Source organism: Porites lutea, chromosome 8 (assembly GCF_958299795.1).
Source record: "Porites lutea chromosome 8, jaPorLute2.1, whole genome shotgun sequence".
Lineage (NCBI taxonomy): Eukaryota > Metazoa > Cnidaria > Anthozoa > Scleractinia > Poritidae > Porites > Porites lutea.
The window spans coordinates 7,513,312-7,528,635 of NC_133208.1; the positions used below are offsets into that span (position 1 = coordinate 7,513,312).

The window sequence follows — 15,324 nt, forward strand, 5'->3', positions numbered from 1 at the left end:
GATTTGGAAAATCTGGAATTATAGATAACACTGCGCGTCTAACCTCGGAATAATGAATAACTCATAGCTGTTAAATGATTTCATAAAAACGAAAGACGAAAGAAAAAATTTCTTGCCGTCGCAAACATTGTAATCCGCGCGAAACCAGCGCAATCCAGCGGCAAATAAAACTCCCGGAATTCTGCGTTCTTTTCCTACAGCTGGCAAAGTTGCATGTCAATCAATTGAGATGTTTGACCTTTGGCTCCTCTTTTAGTTCGATGTATCGTGTGTCTACTCGCCTGTTCCAGGCTCTCAGATAGTGGGAAAGGCGCGAAAGAGTGGGGAAGACGCAAAAGTGAAAGGCGCAAACCGCCCCTCCTCTCCCCAGTTTCCTCCCTTTTTTTCGTTTTCGCGCTTTCTCAATATATTAATTCCGCGGGCCCGACTAAGTCGGAGCCTGGAACAGGCTATAAGTCTACAGTTTACGCCCAATGCATTTTCGTGGTAATTGGGTCGCTTTTCCTAAATATCTGTCTTCATTCGATTTTGAACAATAGAAAAAAAGAAGTCAGAGAAGAAGAGAAGTCTTAATCGACGGTAGGTCTGTTTGTCATTCTTGATAATGTTTCCAGCTCGCCTTCCGGCATGGTCACCTAAATGTGACGTTTAGTGCATTATCGGAGCAGTTCAGTACAAACGTACCGTTCTTTTAATCGGCTTATTATTAATCATTTGAAAGATTTTATACTCGATGATACTCAAACAATCAATTTCTTACCATCTCGTCTTTATTATTATTCTGTTCAGATCGCGATCACCGAAAAGGCGTCATCAAGATTCAATAGCGAGTTTTCTCTTCCTTTTCTTTTGAGACACTTTAGAATGCGAGCACGCGCGAGGGGCGAGGGGAGAGGGGCAAAGCCGGGAGAAACGAGGGAGAGCCACAATCTCTCCTTCTTTTCTGCTTAAGACTGGGGTTTAGATAAGTGGCACATCAATCTTCACTTGTTTGTAATTCCTGATCAAAGACAGTAGGTGCTGTTCGAACTCAAATTCAAAAGTTAGTCAATATAACATACAACTTTTTGTAACAAATAAAATACGTTTTAACAGAACAATATCACCACGGATCACAAACATTTTCCACTCAGTTCTGGCTCAAAGATTTGCAAGTGTTTTCATCTCGTTGTATTTTACTTATAATGAACAAAACACGAAAATTTAAAGCAAATACTCAGTTAAAAAGGTATTTGTAGATTTATTGGATCAAGTGCAAGAAAATAGTTCAAATTGCATGAATAAACTTGAGTGCCGAAAGTGGTCAAGTTTTGAGAATTCAGTAGAGGATTAATATTGATGATCTAACGCTTTTTCGTAACTGAATCAATCCCTGCCACTTGCGTGCGAAGAGGGTCAAGATGGGAGTGGCTCAGTTTTCGTAGATCAGCTGTAACTATAACGACTCTGTAACACTTTTTATGGCAATAATAAACTCTAGTATAGACCTTCAAATCCTAAGATGAGTACGACTACGAGAACGGTTAAGGCGGATTTAGTGTTTAGAGCTGGGAAAGGGTGCCCACTCCCAAGTCCACCTATGATTTCAAAATCTAAAACTGTAGCAGCCGTTTTAAGAGTGTAAAGTACAAGGTCAACCTGCCGTAAGGCCGGACTAAATGAATTGGATGAAGAGGCTCCAGACGCAAGATAAGGCCGACGAGGCGGTTGAATCGGATTTAGTATAGAGCTGAGTTAGTGTGCCCATTGCTAAAGAGGCGATGATCGACGCTGTTTCACAATGATTCAGTTATCTATAAAGTTATGGTTTACAATTCACAATTCACCTGTTATGTTCAAATTAGTTAAATATTAGCTTAGGTATAAGCACGTTATAAAAGGGTAAATATTTAAGTGTCACAAAACGTTCTCCATATAAAATAAAATGTACTCTTTCGAAAGTGTAACAGACTTTCGCTTTCTAAATAAAGTTGCGGTTAGAACAAACTGAGACTGCAAACACTTTTACCTCCCAGTAGAATGGACGCATTTGTTTTATATGCTCTCAAACTGGTATTGTCCAACAGATTTGAGTCGTCCCTCTGAATTCAATTCCTCAATTCTTCTTCACTGATTTCTTTTTGGGTTCCCAATTACGAATGATGCCCCCTTCTGTTCTCCTAAATATCAAGTGATTCCCGCTCCACCCACCCTCCCCCCCCCCCCCGCCAAAACCCCCCCAATGGAGTTTCAGGGCGGAAAAACGTTCTGCGCAGGCTTCTGCGCATCCCTTATCGCAGGCTCAAGGCGGGCTTTTCTGTGCGTTCACTGTGCTTGTTTGTTGCTGGAGTTCTGAGTGAAATGCACGAGGTGCGAACGTTTGCTCTCTGTAAATAATTTTTATTTGATATGTTTGTTTTTTTTTTCGTCGCTTGAAAATTACTTTGGATTCAGAACAACCAATGTTAAAGGAAAAACGGATCATCTGTCAATCTGAGGTGGAATAAAAGGTTTTGAACATTTCTAAAGAGGCGAGTATTTTTTCTGATTGTGCATCCGATTAATTTATGAGTTGATTTCGCCGGGTTGAATTAAAACCCGCTTCTATTCTGTTATTAGTAGTTACGATTACTTTTTTTACATGCCCAGATTTATTACCTTCGCAGAACCAGCTTTATCTTTGTCTTCAGTCAAAGAACCATATTGCTGTTATAACGCATCAGAGTGAACAAACTTGTGCGCTTATTAAACTTTCTCGGAAATAGTGAGCCAGCAAGCTTACTCAAGATCATTTTTCTGTTGCTCACAATAGTCAGAGTTTTTTTTTTTCATTTTTCATTACACAGTTTTGTTTTCCAGTACACTGTGACGGTTTCTGTTCTTTATAAGAATAACTTTCTGTACGCAAATTGTCCTTTTCACTCGCTGTGAAGTAGAGAACGACAACTGCCGGCAGTGACTTCAAAACAATTTACTCTTTTCCCGTAAACAATTGCTGCAGCTGGATTTGACTGAGGCGAGCAAAACAAACCCTTATGTGCAATATTCTGTATTTTCTAATGATCGGATGTGTTTAATTTGCTTAAACGAAGACCCTCGCATGGACCAGTTAAGCTTTTTGAAAATAGCTAAATGGTGAATCATGGCTTGGCTGCCAAGTTGCAACTGATCTTTTGCTTTTAAGATCTTTAGGTGGTTGTTTTCGTACAGAAAATTCATTTCTTCATTGTCAGCAAGTTTTTGAAATAATGTAACTTTAACTTTGTTTGAACGAAATCCTACTTGAGCGTAGGTTTTTGACAAATGTTATGCGTGTTCAACTTGACAACACAAAGCAAAATTTATATATCTGCGAGAAACGAGCAAGTTTATAAAAACTATAGTTGCTTTGAAACCGATTTTTGGGAAGATTTTATTAGATTAAGATTGACCTTTTTTCTGCCCACATATCAACGCAATAACTTCTACATTGAGGATTTTGTTTATATTTTAGTGATCTGCGAAACTACGAGTGTCCGATCGAGCGAGGGTTTTAAAATATCAGCTCGAGTGCGACAAAGTTCAGTGACTTCAAACACACTGTGGGCAAGCGTTAATTTTTTTGGGCAAATCACTGTCCAAAGATATGTTGTTTTTGTGTCCACAGTGGAGCTCCGGACCTTATATATCCAGGAACTTCCTTATATGAACACATTTTGTGAATGCATCTTGAAAAAAATCCGACCTACGCATGCACATTTAAAGTACAACGCAAGGAAATTAATGTCGTTAAAGTCTGTTTTACCATGAGGTATTCTTCGGGAAAATTAAGTAACGACAAGGTTATAACCACAGCTTGCAACTTTTGACGACAAATTGCCTGTTCCTTCCAGGTTATGAGTGGAAACATTTTATTTTCAGGCAAGAAAGTACTTGAAATCCCGCCATTTTTTCAAACCCGGCCAGGGGATCTGGGTAAAAAAGTTCACGCATGCTCATTACGTTTTTCCGCCCTGAACAATGGAGTCGATTCAAACTTCTTCCCAGGGCCGCTCGGTTGCTGAAACAAAAAACATGGCGGCTGGTGATCAGCGCACAAAAAAAAGACCTAAAGCAAGCCGTAATGAGTATTCTAAGAAGAGCCTGGGCGAAATATCAACAGCTGCTTATAACACATCCTTGGAAAACACAAAGTATAGGAACAGGTATTGTAATTAATGAAATTCCGTTTTTAACTTGATTTGTCATGAAACTCATGATCGATTTGAGGAGACATCACCTCACTCAAATCATTTGAGTGAAGTGATGTCTTCAAAAAATCCAAAGCTTAATTGCTATGAAATAAGCCTAAATACTTTTACAGATCGCGTTGTAGGGACTTATAATTGTTTTAAAAGACAAATGAGCTTCGGATTTGCGGACTTGCCTTTACTTGCAATGTCCTCTAAATTTTCAGGGTATGAGGACGTCAGTTTGGAGACACAGTTGGGACAGTTTGTGAATTGTTGGATTTCGATGCACCCAAAATGGAAAACATAGCAAAATGGAAAAGGGCCTAAATCAAATGAAACTATGGGCATGAAACCAAACTATGGCGCGTTGTTTGTTTTAAAATTATTTTAGTCAGTTGTATCATATCATTGTCTTCTTTTCATTTATCTCTCATCCCTTATTTGGCATCATTTCTTGCTGCTTTTTCAAACGTCTCCTCTTGATATTTGGTGCTCCAGAGAGAGACTCTCGCTTTAACATTTTCTATGTCTGTTGTATGCACTACTCTGTCAGTTGTATCCAGTACTCTGTCAGTTGTACACACTACTCTGTCATTTGTAAACATTTTCTCTGTTAACACATGCACTGAGGGGTGTCCGTATTAACTGGGTTGAATTTAGAGAAAATGTAACTTAAGAGTAAGTTAAGGACTGTCTTTCCCCAGGGACAAAGCAAACTGTCTGTAATAATGAGGTGTCTTTATTAAGCAGGTGTGTAAAAATTGGGGTTTGACTGTATACACAGGGCTGTCAACTCTCCTGCATAATCTGGGAGACTCCAGATTTTGAACCATAATTCACCCAGTCTCCAGGTTAGAATCTGAAATCTTGCGGGTAATCGCCATGGTTTGCCATTTCTTGTGGAATCGACTTTCTGACAGTGGAATTTTTTCAAATACTTTGCTTTGTTTGAGCTATTTTACTGTTAATATCAAACATTTCCTCACAAACTCTGGTATGCCATTGTAAATAATATAAGCAATAATATGGTTGGTGGGAAGTAAGCCAATTAATTAGGTCAAATGTGATAATTCCAACAACATCTTTTTTGTGCAGTTTTTTTCACAAATGATGTCATGTGCTGTAGTCATTATGACATCATTTATCATCCCTTATCCCATCAATTCTCAATATTTGAAGATGTGGAAGGTTGACAGGTCTTGTATACACCTGATTGAAAAAACATTGTCGCTTGAAAAGTATAAACCATGAACGATGGGACCTAATAGATTTATGGGTAGAAGAGTTTATTAGCATTGGAAGTTCTTTTCAGAAATGTTTACTTTATTGAAGCTTTTGGTGATGATGCATCCAAAAAACATCAAACGGTTTCCAGATTTCGTGGCAATATAAGCTCACAGCTTCACCTGTCTTGGACACATAACAGATGTCTACAATTAAAGAGCATAGGCATATCACAAACACACACTTGAAAATCATAAGATAGGACATAAAAAGCTTTCTTGGAAGACAAAAAACAACAACAACAACAACAGCATGCCTTGCAGAAAGTACTTTAGGTATTTGCATCCACACGAGTACCTCGTGACAATGCAAATTTTTGTCAAAAGATCTTTGAATTTGCTTTGCTAATGAACATACATGTATACCCATAAATACTTGAGGCCTCATCATTCATGGTTTATACTTTTGAGCGACAACAACAACAACATTATCCGGAGGATAATGCTCTTGGCGCACAGATTGTCTTCATGCAAATTTCACAGTGGCGCTAGATACCTAGACATGTATATGTACAGTGCATGCAGCTCAAAACAACTGTCCAAAAAATGCGTGTGTGCAATTTGTACCTCTGCATCTGAGTGTGCGTGTATCTCTGACACATCTGATTAGTATACATGAATGGGCCAGCTTTATACCTCTTTCATAATGGTGTCCTATTAATATATATTTTTTTTATACGTGTGATAAATTCAGGCTTTCTGACCTCGTTTGAAAGTAAGAATTGTTTTGTATTTTGCACAATAAAATGTTTACTTTATTGAAGCGGTTTCCAGATTTCGTGGCAATAAGCTCACAGCTTCACCTGTCCTGGACACATAACAGATGTCCACAATTAAAGAGCATAGGCATATCACAAACGCACACTTGAAAATCATAAAATAGGACATAAAAGGCTTTCTTGGAAGACAAAAAACAACAACAACAACAGCATGCCTTGCAGAAAGTACTTTAGGTATTTGCATCCACACAAGTATCTTGTGACAATGCAAACTTTTGTCAAAAGATCTTTGAATTTGCTTTGCTAATGAACATACATGTATACCCATAAATACTTGAGGCCTCATCATTCGTGGTTTATACTTTTGAGTGACAACAACAACAACATTATCCAGAGGATAATGATCTTGGCCCACAGACTGTCTTCATGCAAATTTCACAGTTGCGCTAGATACCTAGACATGTATATGTACAGTGCATGCAGCTCAAAACAACTGTCCAAAAAATGCGTGTGTGCAATTTGTACCTCTGCATCTGAGTGTGCGTGTATCTCTGACACATCTGATTAGTATACATGTATGGGCCAGCTTTATACCTCTTTCACAATGGTGTCCTATTAATATATATATTTTTTTATACGTGTGATTTATTCAGGCTTTCTGACCTCGTTTGAAAGTAAGAATTGTTTTGTATTTTGCACATGTTAATGAGGTCAGAAATGGTTATTATAATCCTATAAAAGCAAGAATACTTATTTAATAGGCCACCAGGTTGTAAAAATAATTAATACGTCTATTGTCTACATATTGCTCTTATTTTGTGAAAGGTTTGAACCCAGGGGTCATTTCATAAGTAGGCTGAGTATGTTTGTCTGGGTGAACGTAGTCCTGAATGTTGACAGTGACTGACGTTTCGACAACCTGTGCAGTATTCATCTTCTGAGTGACTCTGAAGATAAATACTACAGATTGTTGAAATGCGCCAGTGACTGTCAATAACAACAGTCCTATTCTGATTTAAGACTCGAACGTTCACCTGGAAATTCATGCATAAACTTTTGTTTTTATTTTGGTTGTTAGTTTTTGTGGACTTTATTGTAAGTCATTGGATCTTAAACAGTGGGCATTAACTGAGGAACTGTATACTAGTAAACATACATTTATCTTCCTACAGTGTAACTCAAACATTTGAACAAGCATCCACATCATTGGCACTAAACGAATCTTTGGCTAAATGTTTTCAATCCATTATTAGTTTGAGCATCATGAGGAAGGATGAACATGTACATATACCAGCATGCAAAGAAAGACGTGTCTGATAGCCCAGGGCTAGTGGATTTTGTAATCAGGCTAGTGAATTTTTTAGGGGCTACTTAAAAGACACTTGGGCTAGTACATACTAGCAATAACTTGCATGCCTAAAGGGCAAGTCGTAAAACCAACTTTCTTTGCACCCTGATATACAGAAAGTAAACCAATTGCTCCACCAAGACCGATTACAAGAAATGTTGATTACATAAATTTATAAAGCACAAGTGTCAGTCATTTGGCTACAGTGAAGTTAGCTAAGAACTGTGGCCATGCCATTTCGACTTATACATGTAAACATTCACAGAAAATATTTCCCAAAGGGTGGATAGAGCCAGCGATGTTTGTTACGACATTTGTAAACTTTCCATCATGGATACCCAACATTTTGCGTCTTTGACAAAATGTGAATTATATTTATTTAAACAATAATTGCTGACACAATCTAACTTGACTGTGCATGTAAATTATTTTATTTACACTGGCAAGTTACTTCATGTCAGAGTCAACATAGAATGTTTTTTTAATATTACGAAGGATGTCTCATTTCAAAGTAAAGACTGTCTCTGCTAGTGTGGTTTTGTATCTGTCAGGCCAAATTGCATGAAATATATCACCATATTTTTTACATTTTCTGCTCCTATTAAAATCAAGATTGACTTGTATAATATTGATAATAACTAGGATAAACATGCAGGCTAGCAACTCCAAAGAAGAAATTTCTGTGCAACTTACTGTTTTATTTATAATTTTTATTTATTTTGATTGCTTGACTGACAATTAAGCAATAGAAACAATTTCATGCTTATCTACATTTTTTTGTAAATATGAACACTTTTATAGTAATTAACTAATATTTCATTCTTAGGTTTTACAGTATCCTTCTTATAATAATTAATATAATAACATAATAATTATTAGTATAATAATTCTTATAATAATTACTGTGGTTTAATCATGCTGTACAAGTATCTAATTCTCTTTCGTTGTTTATCGTTGCCCGTAATCAAAATAGTAAGATTTTTGCTACAAATAATTTGAGAGCAATTTTTTACAAAAGACTTTCATTATAGTACCATATGTTCTTAGTGAAATTCTCAAAACAGAAAGATTAAAGGGGCTATATATGACACACTATTTTCTAACTTCCAAAAATAATGGTCCAGTTTTGTTATGCACGGCTACATGTATTAATATAAATAATTAGGCATTGAAACCATATCCTATAGACCTTTGTCACACAACGGCCATTTTGTCCAGGAGATTTAAAAAGCTTTGTTTTTGCATGGTTAGCCTGGCAGTGAGAATAAGGCTAGCTGTGCAAATACAAAGCTTTTTTAATCTCTGGGGACAAAACGGCTGCTGGGTGACAAAGGTCTATTGTCTGTAGCTACGAATGGCAAGGATGGACGTTATTTGAAACTTGAAAAAGTTGTGCCAACCTTTTCAAGTTTTAACGCTTTGGGCCTGCAAAAATTACAATCATAAAAATTGTTACAGTTAGTGGGCCATGGTGAAAATTTTTTGGTTATATTCTTTAAAACTCTAAACAGGTACAAGTACTTGTTTTATGGGTTAAGGGACTAAGTTCTGATGTATATGTAAGCTATCCATGAACATGCTATGGTACAACTAGGCAGCATAATATTATTGCAAAAAGAAGGTATAGTGTCCAATAGCTCTGGACTGGTAAAATTTTGCTTTTGCGCTAGTTGATTTCGTTCTTAACTTGCCCAATGTACAGGTTGGTGACGTTTTTTGAGGGATTAAAATTACAGTATAAGAACTGTGTAATCATTGCAGTTACCTCATCAAAAAGTATTTGGGGCTAGTTAAAATGACCTTTGAGCTAATGCATACAGCTTGCCCAAATGACAAGCTGTAAAACTGACTTTCTTTGCACCCTGCTGATGTTAATTCCCATTAGACTTCACAGTCCCCTATTATTCCATAAATACTGTAACTCGCATTCATCTAGGGTGCGAATGTACCGAAGGGGGAGGGAGTTCCCCTTTAACTTCTGTGAACTTGGATTGCAGGATTTCATTCACACCTCCTGGATGTGAGCTACAGTGATGTGAGGACAGTCCCCCTATTCCCCGCAAATCAGTGATCCCATACCCCCTCCTCTCAACTCCCAGTCCCAGGGTTATTGATAATCATCCTTAGGTTACACTCAGACCATGGGCAAATTAAAAGAAAAAAAAGAAAGAAAGAAAGGAAAAGAGTGATTATCTAATTTGTTTATGTAAAGTATAAAAGTACAGAGGAAGTGGCGAATTGACCGGGTTGATTAAGCTGTTGCTGCCAATCCCACATGCTGCCTCTGTATGCCTCCATAAGGCCTTAAAACTGTCTGTTTGACTACTCTATTTTAGACAAGAGACTCTCCAACTCATATTTAGGCTATTGAATCCCCCCTCACACACACATGTACGTGTACACTGATTGAAATCTCCCACATTTTACAGCCTGTTCAGGGCAACACCCTGTTTGAGAGGCTAACAGCAAAATTGTGTACTCAGTTTGAAGACTCTCAACCGCCCAAACCCATACAATGTTCAGTGCTGTTACCCATTAAGGCCAAATAAGGGAGTGCTTTCCCCTGGGCTGCAAAGACAGTATAACTCTTCATTACTTCTTGTTTTTGCCTTAGGTGTCCTTGTCGCCGCTGGAGATGTCATCACCCAGCAATTTGCTGAGCGAAGAGGCACAAATCATGACTTCAGAAGAACAGCTCGTATGGGAGTGGTTGGACTAGTTATTGGCCCTGTGCTGAGATCATGGTACCTTACACTGGAAAGGATTGTCCCTGGGACTGCCAAAACTGCCGGCTTTAAAAAGATGCTGCTGGATCAGAGTCTCTTTGCTCCTGTTATGATATGCTTCTTTTTCAGTGTGTCAGAGACACTTGCCGGAAAACGACCACATGAAATTAAAGAGATGCTCCAGGAACGCTATGTACAGACACTGATCACAAATTATAAGATCTGGCCCCTTGCACAGACTCTGAATTTTACGTTTGTTCCTATTCAGCACCGTGTTGGCTATGTCCAAATTGTAGCAATATTTTGGAATGCATACCTGTCATGGATGGCTAGCAAGCCGTCACCTGATGCTGCAGCCTTAACTGTTAAGGATTCTTTGGAGCTGGTTCAGTGATGTGACTTACAGCACCCTCTGTTTGGTTAGTTGATTCACTTGAGGTTAACCATGTTTAAACTACCTTTTATTTTATGATGTTAATATTTCAAATACAATTACACTCAGTAGAAGTACTAATATTGTTGTGATTACAATATTTATATAAATTAAAGTTATTCACAATTCAATGGCAAAAATTATAAAAAAGTGATGTTTAAAATATTGGAATCACATTGTAATCTGACATTGAATAAGGTTGAGGATGAAAATTCGCATCTACAGACAATCCTTCAACTAATTAAGTTCTATTAAAAAGAAGACATAGTGCAGATAACATTCCCTTTTTTGGTCCTAATTTGAAGTCACAAAAGACAAAAAATAGTCTGTCACAATACCCAAATATGAACAAGGTCAATTTCAGCTTTTCATTTTTTATTACTGGCATTAATGTTACATCATTTAATTGCTCTTAGCACCTTTATCTAGCAGGTGCATAGCAAATTAAAATGGATTGGTTAAAGTTTCATTAATTGTGTTCATAACTGCGGAGAACTTTGTAAAGTATATAGAGGTTGGTAGCCTGGGACCAGGCAGGCTCTGTAGTGGGGGGAAAATGCAGAAAAAAGGGGTGAAATAGGAAAAATAGCAGTGAGTGAAGCAAGCTTAGTGGTGGGGAGGACTAGCGCTTGGTTCGCTTTACTCGCCGATTTTTTTTTTTCTGCTAACACCGATTTTTTTCTCCTTTTTCCCCAATGCAGAGCCTGGGCTTAGACTGATAGGTTGGTTGTATCTTCAAGGCTCCACTGCATTTGGTGTTAGTACAGGGAGTGGTGTTTACACTATGGTACCTGACGTGCTTTCTGTTACCATTCCTTATTAATTTTCTTCAGGCGTATTTGAGTGGTTGGGGTGGAGAGGGTGTGTGTGTGTGTGTAACGAGCTGGGTTGGAATCGATGCTATGCTATTATGTAAGACTGGAGCAGCAAACCTTTAGTAATTATTCTATCGCATGAGCAGTATTTCTGAGAAACTAAAGCAAATCAATTTTTAAACAAGACATGGTTTAAATTTTACAAAGTTGTTTTTATTATCAGTTGATTATTACACACTGAACATCTTAGTTCGAGAACTCTACGGGCAAGAAATAATACTGTTTTCAAAACATTGCTAGAATGTTATCGTGTCACAAAGAATAAACCGATCAGGTGTAGTGTAGGAAAAACAAAATACAATCAACAATGGTGATTAGTTTGTGGTGTTTTGACCAGCTCACAGGAATTGTAATCATTGGTTCCAACACATGTTGCTGAACATTTTTAGGTGCAGATCATGGTGTTCTAAATTGAACCGTAAAGATATTTGCTGTTGCACAACAAATTGGTCTGTGACAATAATTTTAAGGGTCTTACTTGTTGGGGTGGGAGGAGGGGGGGGGGAGGGGGGTCACTTAACCCCTTTAAACCCCAATATTACCAAACAAATTGTCCAGACTGTCCTTGTTTATACATATTTTTCTGAAAGGATTATTCGAGAATAATTGGTTTCATGATCAAAGCATTACTCGATTGTGATCTTTTTAACAATTCTCATAACCTTTTCATTTTGTGCTGTTGTGATGATGTTAGGAGAAAATCGTTGTTGGTCGCTCAAAGTGGAGGCAGGAATGGCTTTATGATCAGAGAGGTTACACTAGCCTATGTAAATAGGGATACCACAACAGTGGTAAGCCAAGTAAAGTGGTCCCAGAGTTTAAAAAAAAAGTGTAAAAATAATGTATAGATTTAGCCTGGGCTAAAAGCGAAGCCCTCGATAATATTTATAGTTTGTTCAAAAAAAATATAAAATCGTGTAATGCTAAGCGGCGAAGGCAACACCGGAGAATGGTGAAAAACAACAATAGGTCTAATTAGCAAAAAAACCAACTTTGCACGTGCAGCACACTTTTTTTGTACATTTCTTTGCCGTTGTTTTGCACAACTAAAACGTGAAACTTCCAGAAACTTCTTAGTTACACGTTTTATAGTTTTTATGGAGGAAATGTCGTACGTGTTCTCGTTCACTTTTTTTTCAATGCCGGTTTTTTTTTTACCTTGCTTTGGTGGCCGCTAGCATTTCCCATTTTGTCACTGCCGCTACAAAATTTTCATCTTGTTTTTCCAACAAAAAAAATGTCTCCTCTGTTTTTATCTCTCGCTCTGTGGCCCTTTTCTTCGTTGAGCTTCACTGGCCTGCCGCCTACTTTCTTTTTTCTCTGTCTTTCTCCTGCTCCATATTCCAAATTTGTGGATGTGACAATTAGTCTAAACTAAATGCTTTAGACAACACGGATACAGAAACAATTTCCGCTTTCCGTTTTCGTCTTTGTCTCTTCTTTACAAGAAGCCGGTGGCTATGCGATTTCCCGCCAAAATAACCTCGAGTTGCATTTAGGTTGCCATACCTGTTGATTGAGTTATTTCACATTGGTATGCCTGTGGTGCGGACGGACGGTCGCTCGGGCGGGCGGGCGGTCGGTCGGTGTACGGTCACCTGATTACCAAATTTTCTCGGATGGGCTTCGCGCGCGAGAGCTCTGCTATTAAGCTACAAAAGACGATTTAAAACAACAACGAAGATGGACAGACACATTACGTGAAACGTTATGTGACGGTCAGATGGTTTTCCAATATCGGATTGAGTGTCATTGAATGTATTCGCATTTTTAAACTCCGGTTGTGTTACAAGATGTGCACTTGCTTAACCTCATATCTTGCTAAATGAAATTGTTTTTTTTTTTTGCCTGGGATTGCCTGATGTGCCGAATCACTTTCAATCCCAGACAAGCTTTATGCTGCCCCCAGGCTCTTTTATAACTACTTAGGAGATAAAAGAAAAACAAACAAACAACAACATAAAAGCGCGCTCATATTTCATGTGTCATCTGTCGCGCTCATGGTGTGTAAAAAAGGCAAAAACAGATCGTGATCTTTCTGCAAATCATGAAGGCCAATGACTTGTTCTTCAAAAAAGTGAACTTTAATAAACAATAGGACGGCAGAGGAAAGGAGACAGCAAACCTTCTGTGACAAGAGTGACAATCAGTGATGTTTGAAAAAAATTCCGCCAAACTTCAATTCAGAAGATCTTTTCGTGAAAGGAGGGGGGCGTAAGGGGGGTACGAATACCGCAATATCGCACGTGGTAGAGAGAGAAAACCGCACATTGCCAGAAATAGTGGACATTTCGCGCCCGTGATTAATTGTCAGCGGAATCTCATTTCCAAAATGGCGGACAAAAACGATCGTAGTCAGGAAAAGCGTATCCCCTGCGATTGTTAAAATAATTTGAGCTCTGTGGATCTGTTTTACGAAGAAAAAAGCTGGAATGAAACATCTTGCAAGAAAATGTTAGGTTTATACTCGGCCGAGCGGCTGATAGCAACAAAACAGTACGCGGCTGTGCCTTTCGTGACATTTTCGTGACAATTTTGTTTTAAAACCAAGCCTGGTAGGCTAATCGAGGATTTTTGAATGCCTGGAACCTAGTTTATATCCCGTGAAGCATCTCTAGAGTTGTAGCAACAAACAAAATGGCGATTCGGTGAGGTTTGGAGTTGTGAAGCTTTGTCCGACCGAAATGTGCCATTCACAACTATGGCGTCCATTACTGGACTACAGATGGAAAACTGAGGGAAATAATGCGCCTTTGGAAGTATTTTCCAGTGCAAAAATCGTCCTTTTAACGACTGTTTTGGAAACATCTTCCATCGCAGAAGTGATATCGAGTCGTGCAAATTTACTTCAGTGAAGGGTTTATCCTCTAATCGACGAGTATTTCGCATGACTTCGGCAAGATTTTAAGACAATGTATGGAGAAATGGAGCGTACAACGAGAGATAAAAGTGGCTTCTTCGGGAAGTAAGTAAACCTACTTCTAATTAGCTATTTTTAACCCAGATGCGAAGGTTGCACAGCACTTAACATGTTTCGAGTCGTGCACCGAACACCGGTGAGCTCATAATCGATATATTTGAAAAAGTTTCCTTTTCTCCATACATTTTCTTATACGAATTCGCAGCCATTGTGGCCTTGGTGCGCACGCGCAACCACCATCTTGTCCCTAATTTCTGGCAATGATACCGCATCAAAATTTACCAAATACCGAGACCGCAGTTGCAATTGGGAAGAAGTTGCCGTTCTCAAGACTAAAATCCGCCTTTTGAATAGTGTTTCCAAATTAAGGTGCGTCGATGTTAAGCATACGATAAAAATACATGTACGACCATCGCACTCGTCTTTGTTTATCAAACGTTTTCAGTGAAACTCATATACGATAAGGTCCGATAACCGTCAGTCCATTTTTTCAAGTAGACTGTATAGGACAGGAAAATGTCGATAATCGATGTATTGTTGAGGTAGGTTAGGAGTAAGTACAATAAGATAGTACTTACCAAACTGTTTCCCTGAATTTCCCCAGCCTCGTTTCCCCTCGATTTACCAAACAACGGAACTTTTTTTTCCTGTAATTTTCGCCCCCTTTTCCTTCTTCGTAGAAAATTGCTACGCAATTTATAACGACCTCACTATTTACTGGATTATCTGACTAGTCACTGTGTTCACCATCTGGATCGCTCGCCATTGTTTCGCGACTGGCACGAAAGAGGCGGTAAGGACGGTAAGAACGTTAGCCAAGACACATTTTA

At 38.4% G+C, this 15,324-nt stretch overlaps 3 protein-coding genes across 3 annotated transcripts in view; 1 reads left to right on the forward strand and 2 right to left on the reverse strand.

The window, feature by feature from the left end:
- Positions 1 to 15,324, reverse strand: part of LOC140945160 (uncharacterized) — a 388,260-nt gene that overhangs the window by 149,946 nt on the left and 222,990 nt on the right. The window lies entirely within an intron of this gene.
- The window catches only part of LOC140946920 (uncharacterized), a 147,306-nt gene that overhangs the window by 56,278 nt on the left and 75,704 nt on the right, over positions 1 to 15,324 (reverse strand). The window lies entirely within an intron of this gene.
- On the forward strand, positions 4,055 to 10,787 carry LOC140946906 (mitochondrial inner membrane protein Mpv17-like). The gene is made up of 2 exons (XM_073396009.1): positions 4,055 to 4,163; positions 10,155 to 10,787. Exons 1-2 carry the CDS (start codon positions 4,082 to 4,084, stop codon positions 10,658 to 10,660), a joined length of 588 nt encoding a protein of 195 aa, XP_073252110.1. The 5' UTR covers positions 4,055 to 4,081; the 3' UTR covers positions 10,661 to 10,787.